We start from the raw sequence: 14,837 nt of genomic DNA on the forward strand, positions 1-14,837 counted from the left end.
AATCTACAGGATTAAAATGTAAACAAAACGTATCACTTTTTGAGTGAGCACCCTTTTTTGTTGACTAAAAGCATTGTCAATAGAGGCTGGAAAAGTGCAAGTACCCGCAAGTTTATCACTTGAAGAAGACTGGAATAAAGTGTTAAACTAGATATTCTGTGGTACTGAAGTGCTGTACTGTTTTTTGTGTATCTTGATGTAGACGTCCCCTTAACCCTTAAGATAATATACAATCTACAAAATCAGGCAAGCAGGTATGCGTCTTACCAACCACAGCCAGAGCTTTTATACAAGCCTCTGCTGAGCCTTTGTGCTGCTGTTGAAGCCATGGACACTCCAAAAGCCGAGCAGTGGACTGTAGAAGCTGGACCACAATTGTTTGATGAGTCTGCAAGACACGCAGTGATGACGATAAATTAGAAGAACTCCAGCCATCAGTTTAATAGATATCTGTCACCTTATTTTTTTTTTTTACAACTTGTGCCCCTTGGAGGTAGTCTGTAGAATCCTACTTGTAGCCTCTTACCTGAAGTGAGGTGCTATTTTCAGAGAAAGGGGAGTTGAAGAAGGACCTTATTGTTTCCAAAACCACGGTAAGAACATACTTCTCTAAGGTTGGATCTGGCAAACGCTTCTCTCGCTTGTTACATACCTGGGAAGAGGAACACAAGTGGAAAAGATAAACAAAAACCCCTTTAAAAAAGACACATGCATAAGAAAATAAAATTTAATACACTGAACTGCATATTAATAAAGATAGATAAAAAATCAATTTGCAGTATGACAATACATATTTAAATTTACCCACATCTTTACTATTTTTTTTCACAACCAACAATAAAATCAAAGTATATATTCTAGGGGGTTTGCTCAAAATTTTAGGCAAGAGGAATCTGGAACCATTCGGTATTATAATTACTGTAATGTTTCTTTTTTCCATGCTTAGCTTACCCAGATAAAAAATACATTGTTTTTATACAAGGCAAGTGGTACCTTCGTTTAAAAACCATACCAAAACATTTAAGGCATTATTTATTAGTACTAAAATGTAAAAAAAGGTTAAATTACAAATAACTATTGAAGGGTCAAGACTTAGCCTGTGTTTTATTTCCTATAATAATTCCGAGTTGAAGCAGCAGGTTTTATTAAAACAAAATTAAATTTCTGGAGGTTGAGGCACTAAGTGTTATTTTTCTTTCCTTTAAAAATGTTCTGATTAAGAATTTTTTGTCACAGTTCTGTGTTACATGACTAGAGAATTTTTGGGAATCACTTTGGTATATCAACCTCATTGAAAATGAGAGAAATCCTCAGAGTTCTGGTTAATAGAGCATAATACATGCAATATTCTCTGAAAGAAACGCACCTAGACGCGATACTAAACTTTGTTTCTAATTTATTACAACAACTATGTTACAAATGTCATTTCGGCTTACTCGAGCCATATCCAGAATGAAGTTTTCAAACAGAGTCCAGATGTGATTACTAGTATATATCTCTTTCATTTCCACTTCTGTGTCGACGTAGCAATGATTCACAAAGTTCACATAAGACATTTTAACCTGAGGAGTAAGAAGAAGATGGTGCAGCCATCAATTATTTTATGTGCTTCTTTTAGTAATGGCATCAGTGGAATATAGTTACATAGTAGATTACATCCATTATAGTGAATTGCCACATCAGTACAACTACTCATTAGTAAGCACTCCTGAAACAGTGTGGCCATCATGGTGGTTACTTGAATATATTAGTGAAGTCAGCTCTGAGTAACAATGTAATATGGAAGCAGAAAAGAGGTTAGTTCCCTCCCGCCTCCTACTTCTGCAAGTGGCTGTTTTACCTCAAACATTTGCCCTTTTGCATCTTGTGAAATATGGTCCTACCTGCTACATTTTAAGATTGCTTGAGCAGGGCCCTTCTTACCTTTGTTTAAGTCTAAATAGTTATATGATACAGTCCTTGTTGTGCCCTGTTTATCCACTGTGCAGGATATGATGGTGCCATGTAAATCAATAATTAATAATAATAAACCCTGGTTTTTTAAACTACTGTCCTAACCTTCATGGTAAATGAGGGTCCACAGTTTCCTAACCCAGCATCACACTGACCTCAGTAATGCAATCTTCATGTGTCACTACCCTGACAATGTCCTCCAGAGGAAGCAAAGATGTGCACTTGATCTCAGTATACACATTTTTCCCCTCTGCACAGGCAGCGAGAAGATCAACAAGTGTTATATGATACATGAGAGGACTGTTTTCTTCCACTCCTTCACGGGCTGCTGCCATCATTTCCAGCATCAGTGCAAACGATGCTTTGTCATTGTAAAAAACCACAACATCATCCCCGGCATTAGTCAGCTGCAGAATAAAGGACACATTTTCAATATGTTTCAGTGTGATGAGACAATACATTAAAGATTTTTTTTTGTTCCTCCTTTTCTATACTTTTAGCTCTAAATACATTTAATTTCTAACAACGCCATATGTAGTCTTTCTGCCTCTGCTCCCTCTACAAATAACCAGCAAGAATTTGCCACACAATAATACTTCTACATGCCTATGGCTAGCATAACCATGGAATAGAAAATCTGTGTCCAAGACAGCTATAGAGCCTACCTCAGTCATAATCATATCTTGGCATTTTTTGATGTATTTGCAATCGGCTTTGATGATGGTATTCAAGAAATACAGATACTGAACGTGTCTACCGTGTGTGGCTAGGCAGTGAATGAAATGCTGAAGAACGGTCTCGTGGATTTCAGAGCATAGCTGATAGTTATTCAGGAAAATATGCTGCATGGTCTCAGCCTCCAAAAGCTAGAAATGCAAAGAGAGTTCAGCTGTGAAACATTGGCATATCAAACTTACCACCCAAGTGGGTGAAGCATAAAGTAGGCAAAGTTATGTCACACCGCGTGGTGTCTGGATCTCATCCACCAGTGTTTAGGCTGTGTGTGTCTCTCATACATACACAGCTTAAAACGCAATAGTGCTAGTGCACAGTGTAATACATTGTGCATAGGCAAATCAGGGACTGTTGGTAGGTATGACATACATACACATAGGCTCTGTAATATAATTCATTTACACCATAAAAATAAAAATGAAATCTATATTTACATCTATATAGTATACCATCAGATATTTGATATTAGCAACAGTATTTTATTTGTCATTAAAAACAAGCTTATTAAATCTTTTAATTACATTTTCTATATTCATTATGCATGTTGTTAATTTTGTAAACCGCATTCACACAGTGGAGACCATGTCAGCATAAATTACAGTACTAAAGTACACATCACTTTACTTTTGCAACAGTATCTTTGCAAAACATCTGTTTGTGTTTACAGAAATTGCACATGAACACAAATAACTGACATATATATAAAATGGTTAAAATAAAAATTATAACTAGCAGAATAAGAAAAGAAAATATTGAATTATCACTTACACCTGGAGACAGAAATAGAGTCAAGTGCTTATGCAGAAGTGCCTGGTTTTCTGGGTTCCCAGCACAAAATTTTTGCAGGAAGTGATGTGTGTACTTTAATATCTCTTTCATTTTAGTATCTCCCTGTGAAAGAATAGAAAACCCAACTGAAATACATTATGTACACATAAACATACATATATTTGTAGACACACATATATACACACAAAGAGCTAATCCCTTTTAACCCCTTAAGGACCAGGCTGGTTGTTTTTGTACCCTTTGTGACCAAGGCTGTTACAACACTTTTGCGGTGCTTGTGTTTCTCCTCTCCTATTTAGTGTACCCACACAAGTTATATATTGTTTGGGTTTTTTTCTGGACAAGACGTGCTTTCCTCAGATATCATTTTTGTGATCATATAATATAATTTCCTATTAAAAAAAATATGATGAAAAAGTGAAAAAAAAAACTCACTTTTATTAGAAAAATCTTTTACTGATCTACAAAAACTAATGAAAAAAACCCTGCTAAATAGATTCTAGTTTAGTTATAGGGCAAAATGTACAAGTAGTGTTTTGTTATTAAAAACCTTTTTTTTTTTTCATATCTGGACATTCTTCCCCATGTGCTATTTGGGACATCTTGAAAACGCCAGCCGATGCAATTTACCCTAATCAAACCATATATTTTTTTAAACTAAACACACCAAGGTATTTAAGATGCTGGTATTTTAACCCATTCCATACACTAATTCTACTACCACGCTTTGTCAAACTTTGCGGTAGTAGTAGTAGTAGTATTTATTTTGTGTTTTTATCACACACATTGTACTTCAGGTGTGAATTTACAGCTCCTAGTACATATGATACAACACCCCAATATGTGTTCAGCAACATCTCCCAAGTACAGTGATGCATGGGTTTGTCAGGTTGTTTGGGAGGTAAAATGCCACATTTGGGAAGTGCGCATTTTTCAACTTGACATCTGCTCCTACTGTCCCCATGTCCCAGTGGGCCATCAGTGAAGCCGGCTAATTCAATTTACCCCACCAAACCGAATATTTTGGAAAACTAAAATGTATTTTAACCCTTTCCTTGTATGAGATTCTACCACCAGCCTTTGCCAAAGTTTGTGGTAGAAATGTATTTATTTTTATTTTTTCGGTATGAATTTATAGCTCCTGGTATATGTCACTGTCAAACAACACCTAAGTGATACCAACCATGCATAGGTTTGTGGGGTTGTTTGGGAGGTGAAACGCCACATTTGGGAAGTGCGTATTTTTTAACTTGGAACTTTGACATATGGTCCTTCTGCCACCATGTCCTATTTGGGACATCTTTGAAGCCGGTCAGTTCAATGTACCCCCGTCAAATCATATTTTTTGTAAACTAAACACCCCAGTGTATTTTAAATGGCAGTATTTTAACCCTTTCCATGCGCTAATTTTACCACAGCCTTTGTCAAAATTTGTGGTGGTATTTTTTTATTTTTTTTTCCACAGGTGTGGATTTAGAGCTCCTGGTATATGTCTATATGTCACTGTCAAACAACACCCCAATGTGTGTTTAGTAACATCTTTTGAGTACATCAATACCACCCCATGTATGGGTTTATGTCGTTGCTTGCGGCTAAAAGGCCACATTTGGGAAGTTTTTTTTCTTTTAATTTTGGTCACTCTGTGCCTATGCCCTAGTTGGGACATCTTTGAACCCGGCCACTCCAATTTAGCCCATCAAACCATTAATTTTATTTTTATATTAGACATCCCTTGGGTATTTGAAATACTAGTATTTTAACTCTTTTCATGGATTTTTGGGAAAATACAGTGGTAATTTTAGCACTTGCTAATAAAATAAACTTTTTAATTTTGGGTTTTTTTGGGTTTTTTTTTTACATTTTGTTGGAATGTTATACACTTTATGACCATTTTGTTGGAATATATACACTATATGACCAAAACTATGTAGACACCCCTACTAATTATTGAGTTTTTGGTTTCAGCTACATTGATTGCTGCCAGGTGTATAAAATCAACCACATAGACATGCTATCCCCATAGACAAACACTGGCAGTAGAATGGGTTGTACTGAAGAGCTCAGTGACGTGGAACCGTCATAGGATGCTACATTTGCCAGAAGCCAGTTTGTGTAATGTCTTTCCTGCCAGATCTGCCATGGTACACTGTAAGTGCTGGCATTGTGAAGTGGAATTGTCTAGAAGTAACAACAGCTCAGCCATAAAGTGGTAGACCATGCACACTCACAGAGCGGGGTTGACAAGGGGTAAAGCACATAGCGCATAAAAATCACTGGAGAGCTCCAAACTGCTTCTGAAGGCAACATCAGCACAAGCACTGTGCGTGAGGTGATTAATGCAATGGCTTTTTTGGCTAAGCAGCTGCTCAAAATCCTAAGATCATTATATGAAATGCCAAGCGTCGTCTGGGGTGCTGTAAAGTACACCGCCACTGGATCTGGAGTAGTGGACATGTGTTCTCTACAGTGGATGCCAGAAGAACGCTGCCGAATGCATAGTGCCTACTGTAAAGTTTGGTAGGGAAGGGATAATGGCCTGGATTTGTTTTCCAGTGTTTGGGCTAAGCCCCTTAGTTTTAGTGAAGGGTACTAAGCTACAGCATTGAAAACGTTTAAGACAGTTGTATGCTTCAACTTTGTGGCACCAGTTTGAGGAAGGCCCTTTACTGTTTCAACATGAATGTACCCCAGTGCGCAAGGTCCATAAAGACATGGTTTAATGAGTTTAGTCTGGAGGAACTCTAGTGACCTGCAAAGAGCCCTGACCTTAACTCCACCGAACAGGAGTTGGGATGAATTGGAATACCAATTGGGCTTTACGCCTTTTCATCCAACCAGCCTGACCTCACCAATGCTCCTTTGGCTTAGTGGGCTTAGTCAAACAAACACACTTCAAAATCCTGTGGAAAGCCTCCCAGGAAAATGCCCATGGTTTTGGAATGGTATGTCCAATAAGATCATATAGGTGTGATGGCCAGGTGTCCACATACTTCTGGCCATATAATTTGTATATATAGACACACCCACCTTATACACAGAGTACTGCAATATAAAATAATATGTTTTTATCGAACATTCCATTTAAGGACAAGCTTTCAATAGCATCAAATTCTCAAGTCAAAGGCATATATACATATGCCAACAATTTACCCAGAATTACACATGGTCCGCACAATTACAGTGCACCATCACTGTATAGCTGTAGTTTCTAGCTACAAAGATTTGTGTGGTAGATTAGATTAGACATTAGATTCATAGCATCAATATACACAGCATGCCCACTGTAATTACCAATACTGCCTAATAGTTAGCCACACTGACATAACTCTTAGCTCTCTGGATAACAAATCAATGCATTACCTGGGGGCACTGTAAAGCAGATTTTTTTTTCTTCAGGGGCTATTGCTTTTCAGCGGAGGATAATTTGGAAAAAATATCTAATTTATAACTTGTGGCTCATTTATAGAAGGAGAGCCTAGAGAAACAGATCATTCTCCAAACTATACTGTACATCACATTTTACTATGATTTATAGTTTATTGTTGTGACTTTATACAAAGAACAAGGTGGATATTTTAATAATCAAATAACCTTAACAGCTAAATATGAATTAAATCAAAGATTTTAACATATTTTCAACTTAAATGTGTTTCTGGTTAATACAAACCAAACACCTTCTCTTTAGCACTCTGTGAAATGTAATGCTATTTTCATGGCTTTTTTTTTTACAAGATAATGCTAAACATTATATTTTAATTTCTAAGTTACAACATTTTGCAAGAAGAATAAAACATTTGCACCACTGACATTTCCTACAAATTGTCCGATAACTGGACTGTGATCATTTCACCATAGGGACTTTGATCCTGCTAGATGCAAATTATTCATTCAAGTGAAATCAATACTCATTTTCTATAGGAAGTGCCCCATTAATAATATACAGGTAATCGATAGACCCAATTCCCAAGAGTGTTTGCAAAGGGACAGACATTTTTATCATACTGCAATTTATCAGTTTACAGAGACAACTAAGGAGCGTTTTGTCAATAGGTCATATATTAAAATAACTAATAATAATAAAAGCAACAAATTATCCATGTAATAACATTTACAAATTTCAAGAGGTCATACAGGAAAGTTATTCAGAATAACACAAATTATAAAATAGTAAACTGACCTTTTCGTATGGGATCTGGAGCAGATCAAGCATAACTTTGTGTGCATCCATATTTTTCAACAGTCTCTGCTGCTTCTTGCGAACCTGCTCTCCAACTCCACACATCTTATTAAGTCTTTCTAAGATCTAGGTCATATAACAGAGGATATAAAATTCTAAAGCCCATTCTAAAATATAACATTAAAAAATGATTTTAAAGTTTGAAGTTGAGAGGTCCCTTCTTTCCTGTGTCCTTTTTCTGCCGACTCCCCCATACGCATTACGCTTTGTCTGCCCCCTGCTATTTTCTATCACATACCAGTATAGCTGCTGTCATGTGATAAGCTTACCTTCAGTCAGCTCAATCGCTGGGTTGGCAAACATCACAGGTCTAATGACACCCCCATGCACATGTGTGGAAAGTGCTCACATTTATTTCAATGCAAGCGATTTCCTGCTTCTGATTGGCTGTTTCAAGAAGTCAATCAGAGGCAAAAATCATCTGCAGCTGCAGCTTCTCCCTAGGGTATTATGTACCTTTTTCTGGTTTTATATAACGCATTTGAAACTACTCAAAGTATTTTAACATGCATGTTTTTGGAAATTATGCAAGTCAGCAACATTACACTGTTCCATTAAATCATGCAGGACAGATTTGCAGAGTTCATTCACATGTTAGGCCTCAGAAGAAGTATACTGTAACAGCAAAAAAGGTAAACCAGCAACACAAGTCAGCTAGGACCTAGCATAAAAACCTTCCAATGTCTCATGTTTTTCACAAAAATAATACAATATGTGCATATGGCCTGCCAAAGACCCCAGTACGATGTATCTGGATTTCTACTTTCTTTGGCATAGCAAATCTAGGATGTTTATGAAAGATACATAAAAAAACAGATATAGGTATAACATTATGATCTCTTTCAACCGATAAAGGTATACAATCATTGACACGCTCACATAGTAGTATGACCGAGATTTAAGCAGCAATAAAATTTGTAAATATTACTAACTAAACCTATCATAACCCAAAATGTTGTACATTTAGCTCATCTGTAACAGTGTTGTGTGACCTTACCCCTTTCACAATCTGATAATTCTCACTACTTTTTACTGTTGGTTTTCCAGCACCTTCCTGGTTCTCTACATGCTGGACCGAAAGGAAATAAAAATGAACGTCAATTCGAGGAATAAATACGTGACATTAAATATAAATGCAAACAGCCAATAAATCATAAAGGAAATGGTATTTGGGTTTCACCTACCTCTTTTTTGTCCTTCTTGCTCCCATCTGTTGAAGAACTACTGCTTGAGCTCACTTTCTTGTCTACCCAGAGCTCTGATTTTTCTACCATTGTTCTAAGTCTGTCCAGCTCTGACTTAATTACTTTGTAGTTATCCACATCCTGAGCAGAGATCAGCAGCTGAACCTGAAAAGGTCGTAGTGCAAAAAAAGACAAATATATAATGAATTAATTAATAGGGGTGCACTTCCCATATGCCCAAAAACTACTGAACCGCCTACCCTTACCTAAAATAGTATTAAAAGTAATAGATGTGTGGCATGGTAAAATATTTTGTACATCTCTTCTGCTTTTAATACTGTGTACCTGTTTGAATGTGTGTAGGACTTCCTGCCTCTGGCTAAAGTGCTTAAAAAGCAGTTGTAGTGATCCAGAGATTAAAGACGGGTAATCATTCATGGTCAGCTGAATAAGGACCCGCAGAAACATCCTTCCTCCTTCATCATCCACTTCAAGCATGCTGGTATTCTTCCTGATAAGACGTATACACAAAGTGTTGCAAAAGGGAAAGATGTTCTGTCATTCACAGCTATATAGGTTGGCTGACAATGATCGTCAAAGATGAAATGAAACAAATGCAACAACATGCTCACAACAGAACTCACTGGTAACAGATTTTAAGACACTTACCCTACACCAAACATAGATTCTGCCTGCTCTCCAATGCGCTCTAAGTTTAACGTAGCATCTGCAATTGGAAATATGTTACATGAATTACACAAATTATTACAGTTACATTACAAACTGTGGACCATCTTTATAAATAAATACATTTATAAGGTGATACGGGGGCATTAGAGGATGTTTACAAAGTGATATATAACACTGTATGTGTAATAGACAGATGGCAAAGAAAAAAGAGATGGGATAAGACAAATGAACCAAAAGAAAATTGTGAGAAAGAATTAAGAGAGACTCAATAAATGCTTCCACTGGATCAGGGATTGAAAATGAATTTTCAAGTTAAAGAAAGGTGGTTAATGTTACTTGTTGAATCAAATGCTGGGGCTGTTCCATCAGCAGCACTATCTTGCATAGGGAACACCTCTACAAACTCTTTCTTGAAGACAGATAGAAGATATGACATCCTATAGTCCAGTCTTACATTTAGGATGAACTATGGGAAAAAAAAAAGAGACTGACGAACACTTAATATTTTCATATTGCACTTAATATATTTGTAAATGTCACATACACTTTATTAGTTATTATGCTTCCTCACCTGTAAAATTTCTAGTATTTTTAGCTTGGTCTCCATTACAGTAATGTTCTCAGTTTCTATGTTTTTTCTTTTACTTGGTGCCTCTTGAGTGGCTACAGCATTTAGCGTCTGGGAGGAACTGAACACAGACTGTTTCCGATTAAGTACCATTGTTGACATCATGTGACCCACTCCTTGAATTGACCTCCTAACGTTCTTCCCTAATACATGCATTGAGGTGATAAAGAAATACTGGTTAGCTCTGTCTCGTTGTAATGACCTCACTTAAACACAGGTCAACTTTCTGTGAGAATTGTTTGTTTACCACAAACTTCATGTTTTTGTGAAAAAATAAAGGATAAGGATCACTTTGAGTAAGCACCAGCGGGAAAGAACTGTGGTCCAAAACTCAGCCACTAGAATCACCTAATAAGCAAGGGTATGGCCACCTGATTAATTTCTAAACATTAACATTTACAAATACCATAAACCAATATATAAGCATTAAAGGCATTAAAGAAAATAACTGAATAAAAAAATGTAGTCAACAGAAAACATTTTTTTTTAACAAAGATTTTTTTGTTGAAGATGATACTTTTTTTTTTTTAAAGGTGAATGACATCTGTAAAGCAAATATTGGCTATCTGCAGTTTGTTTCTGCATATCAGAATCAGGATATAACATGCAAGAGCATTAGCAATTTGAAAAGGTGGCCTTGAACTCAAGGCACCTACAATTCAGTTTGTTGCAAAACATCTCCAAAATAATGTTAAGCCACCAAAGCGACTGAATTAACACTTATGTTAGGTACATTTTATTTATACGGGTACCTGATCCGTCGTCATTGTACATGGCCTGCAGCAGCATGGCCTGTGGGTTCTGAACACAGTCTATAATCCCAAGCAGAGTCCTTGTCAGACGAAGAAGCTCGCTAAAACTATAGAATCCAAAATATATCAGGTGCCGCGCAAGACTCACCACCTGCAAAAAGATAGGTGTTTACATTATGGCTGGGAGTGAGAGACCATTTCAGTGTTCTACCTTGTCTTCCCTCAAACTCCAGAGCTTTTTGCTATTGGTAACAATACTTTTTCACGCAGAAAACTGTCATGTCTGTTCCTAGTTCAAATGATATTAATTCCAATGCGTAAAACAGTGGAAACACCCCTGTTTTTCAATGTATCAGTGCCATCAGTAAAAGTGTGATATTGTTCAATATTATTGAAATTGTTGTGAATATTGAATATGTGCCTTCAGCTTCTCAGCAGATATTTTTATGTTAACCCTGAGTGTCCTTTTCTGTGTGACTCTATGTGCAATGAAAGGTTAAGAGTGGACAGGTGGTTGGCTATTTCTTGCTCCAAGTAAGTTAAAAGAAACTGACCAAGTCTATTCAAGGACCACAATGAGGGGGGTCAGAAGTGATTGATCATCTCAGCTGCAAACATGGTCTTTGACATAAACTGACCATAATAGGATGAATGGTTTTCTGTATCTTTCTGTATGTATATTTCAGGACACTTGCTAAGTAGACAGATCTTAGCACGTAGCTCTCTTGTTTGTAAAGGTATATAAGACATGTGTTGTTTTCATTGAGAGAGAGTAGTCTGGCTGATGACACTCCCTCGTGTGCACGAGCAATAAAATCTGCTTATTCAACTCTTTTGGGAAGAATCTGTGTCTCAAAGTTACTGAGCATTCACAGTTGGGGGCTCGTCCAGGATCCCACATTTCGGACTCAGGATCCAGACGGTGCAGACTCACGATCCTTTACCCAACATTGAGCTCATCTGAAAAAAGGTAAGAGGCACCTCTTTTAAAAGAAAGCCTTTAGTGTAAAGTATTGGGTAGAGGATACGGGGGTCGGCCACTGGGTACCTATCTGAATGACGGGATCCATAAGAGTTGAGTAAGTAAGATGCATGCATGTTATTCTATTTTGTATGTTTATAAGAAGTAAGTTATTGTATTGTATGGTATTGTCAGAAGTTGCAACTAAGTTGAGTACATAGCCTAACCCGCTATTGTAGAGTACATAGCCTAACCCGCTATTGTAGAGTACATAGCCTAACCCGCTATTGTAGAGTACATAGCCTAACCCGCTATTGTAGAAGTGCATAGCCTAACCCGCTATTGTAGAAGTGCATAGCCTAACCCGCTATTGTAGATTTGTGTAGAGGAGAATAAGATGGGAAATCTTTTCTCGAGAGTTACCCCGGGGTCCCCTCTAGAAACCATGATTAAGAAGCATGGCAAAGAGATGGGAAAATATATGTATAAATGGAAATTAGCCTCAGAATCAGATGAGGATAATTTTTATTGTTGACCCTCACAGGGATCTTTAAATATGGAATCCTTAAAAGGACTCCGTATGACTTTAAAGAAAGACATGTCACATGTCTCCAAAAATGAATGGAGAGTGTTTTGTATGTGGTTTAGGGAAGGTTTCAAAATCTGGAGAAAGCATGATGAGTCTGCTCCACTTGAAAACTCCCAACACCCTCAGGCGGCCGCCAGTTCCCTTTATCCTGTTAGGAAGAAGGAAACTGATAAAAAACTGCAGAAAGAATCTCAGAATGTTGTACTTGTTGATAAGTTATATCCTCCATTGCTTACTAACAATGATATGACTATTGATGATTTGATATTTAATCCTCCCCCTTATAATCATGTTGCCCCTGGAGCTGATGCTCCTGTCCTCATTCCTGAACCTGTTCTCACCCCTCCCCATTCTGTCCCAACACCCTTTTCATCTCTATCACCCTTATCCCAATCTACTGCTTCCCCTCCTCCTCTGCACCCAATTTCCCCTCCTCCTTCTACTGATGTTAAACATCCATATGATTTAAGAAATACAGATAAAACTGTTAAAGTAAAACAGATTGCTTCGAGCACAGAAAGCATGTATCCTATGAAAGAAATAGGACAAATGGATAATGCTGGTGTTCCCTTTACCATTCATCACCCTTGGGCACCGGGAGAACTGTTAGTTCTAAAACAACAATTTCCCCGTCCTGGAGATGATATTACTAAATTTTGTGATGTTTTGAAAGGACTGATGACTGCTTATGACCCTGTTAAACGAGATTATGATCAATTGTGGCAGATTATTTTAACCAGTGCAGTTTACTTGTTTTAAAGCAGCGTTTCCTAAAGTAGTACATGATTTTAATTGGGATACAGATGTTGAATTGGTAGAGCGCAATGCTGCCGCACGCAAGACATTGAATGATAATATTATTAAAGCTTTTGTTGAAGGATTTCCTCAGAACACTGACTGGACTAAGATTAACACTGCTTCACAGGGTAAAAATGAAAGTGTTGAAGAGTTTGCGGATAGAATTAAAAAATTGGTGAAAGCATATAGTGGTGTGAATGACCCAGAGAGAAACGCAGAACCTATGATAGTTGCTGCATTTGTGAAAGGATTGTTACCAGAGGTAAAGAAGGGAGTAAAAAGAGTGGTGATTGGTTGGGAAGAGAAGAGTTTAAAAGATGTGGTCTCTGCTGCAAAGCATTTTGAGAAATATAAAGAGGATTCTAGAGAAAGGCAGAGAGTTGCTGAAGTTAAGGAGTATAGAGCTGCAATGAGAGCAGTGGTCTCTGCTTCACAGCCTGTGGCTGGAGGGGGAAGTACTGATCAGTTGGTGCAGCAACCTGGAGGAAACGTGACATGTTATAATTGTGGCAAACTTGGTCATATGGCTAGGAATTGCAAATTCCCAAAAAAAGAATGTGAATAATGGTGAAGGTTATAGCTTTGACAGACGGCAGTTCTCTAGTGCAACCGGTCAACAGAGAGCAAAGTGGGTACCCCCACTATACAGACAGGACAGTAATGTACGAGATTGACTAGTTAACACTGACACCCATGCTCCTGCTGTTTCCGACTCATTCCCCACTATAACGGCCGAAGATGAAGGCCCATTTATTAAAGCAAAGGTACAAGGTAAAATACTGAAATTTTTGGTAGACACCGGAGCTCCCCGCTCCTGTCTGTCTAAAGACTGGATAGGGAAATTTCCCTTAAGCTCAGACCTGCCAGTTCTTGTAAAAGGTGTTGGTGACAAAGCAATTCCTCACCCTGTTTCTCAGCCTCTAAACTTTCAATTGGCAGGAATAAATTTACAAGTAAAATTTCTTGTAAGCCCCACTTGTCCCATAAATTTGCTAGGAAAGGACTTGCTGTGTGATATGGTTTGAACCATATCTTGCACTCCTAATGGCCATATTGTTTTAGAACTTCATGAGTATGAGGAATTGTATTTGGGTAGGTTAGAAGAAGTGATCAAAGATAGAAAATCGATGTCTACGATTGATTTTGATATTGCATATCCATTGACAGAGCAGGTTACAAATGATATGTGGAAAGGGCTACCTAAATGGGTATGGGCAGTCCCAGGTGATTCTGCAGGGTTGATTTGGGAAGAACCCCCGGTTAAAATAAAATTAAATTTTATTCCCAAATTGATGAGAAAACTCAACAATATTGGGAACAAAAGGGGGGAGTGGAAGAAAATGGTTTTTGGCATGGCCCTCAAATTTTTCAACATTTACCAGCTTTACCTACTGATTTGACACCCTATATTATCAGACTAGTGCATGGCCTGAGTCATGTGTCTAGTGAAGCAACGGTTAAAGCTATACAAGCTGATTGGTGGGCCCCAGGTATACGGCCCCTTGTTAAAGAATATTGTGA

General features: G+C 37.6%; 1 protein-coding gene across 1 annotated transcript in view; it reads right to left on the reverse strand.

The window, feature by feature from the left end:
• Positions 1–267: 267 nt before the first annotated feature.
• LOC149276967 (inositol 1,4,5-trisphosphate-gated calcium channel ITPR3-like) overlaps positions 268–14,837 on the reverse strand; it is a gene marked incomplete at its 3' end in the record, with an annotated part of 57,929 nt that continues 43,359 nt past the window's right edge. The window contains exons 21-34 of the mRNA XM_089503184.1: positions 10,969–11,119; positions 10,160–10,359; positions 9,925–10,054; positions 9,568–9,625; positions 9,244–9,409; positions 8,899–9,063; positions 8,712–8,783; positions 7,655–7,780; positions 3,457–3,579; positions 2,619–2,819; positions 2,109–2,360; positions 1,437–1,562; positions 527–652; positions 268–388 (exon numbers count right to left, since the gene is read on the reverse strand). Of these exons, the coding sequence (XP_089359310.1) occupies positions 268–388; positions 527–652; positions 1,437–1,562; positions 2,109–2,360; positions 2,619–2,819; positions 3,457–3,579; positions 7,655–7,780; positions 8,712–8,783; positions 8,899–9,063; positions 9,244–9,409; positions 9,568–9,625; positions 9,925–10,054; positions 10,160–10,359; positions 10,969–11,119 (2,017 nt within the window). The remainder of the gene's footprint in view (positions 389–526; positions 653–1,436; positions 1,563–2,108; positions 2,361–2,618; positions 2,820–3,456; positions 3,580–7,654; positions 7,781–8,711; positions 8,784–8,898; positions 9,064–9,243; positions 9,410–9,567; positions 9,626–9,924; positions 10,055–10,159; positions 10,360–10,968; positions 11,120–14,837) is intronic.

The sequence above is a fragment of the Sceloporus occidentalis genome, unplaced genomic scaffold (assembly GCF_023333645.1).
Source record: "Sceloporus occidentalis isolate IW3139 unplaced genomic scaffold, rSceOcc1.0.p SCAF_222, whole genome shotgun sequence".
NCBI classification, from domain to species: Eukaryota; Metazoa; Chordata; class Lepidosauria; order Squamata; family Phrynosomatidae; genus Sceloporus; species Sceloporus occidentalis.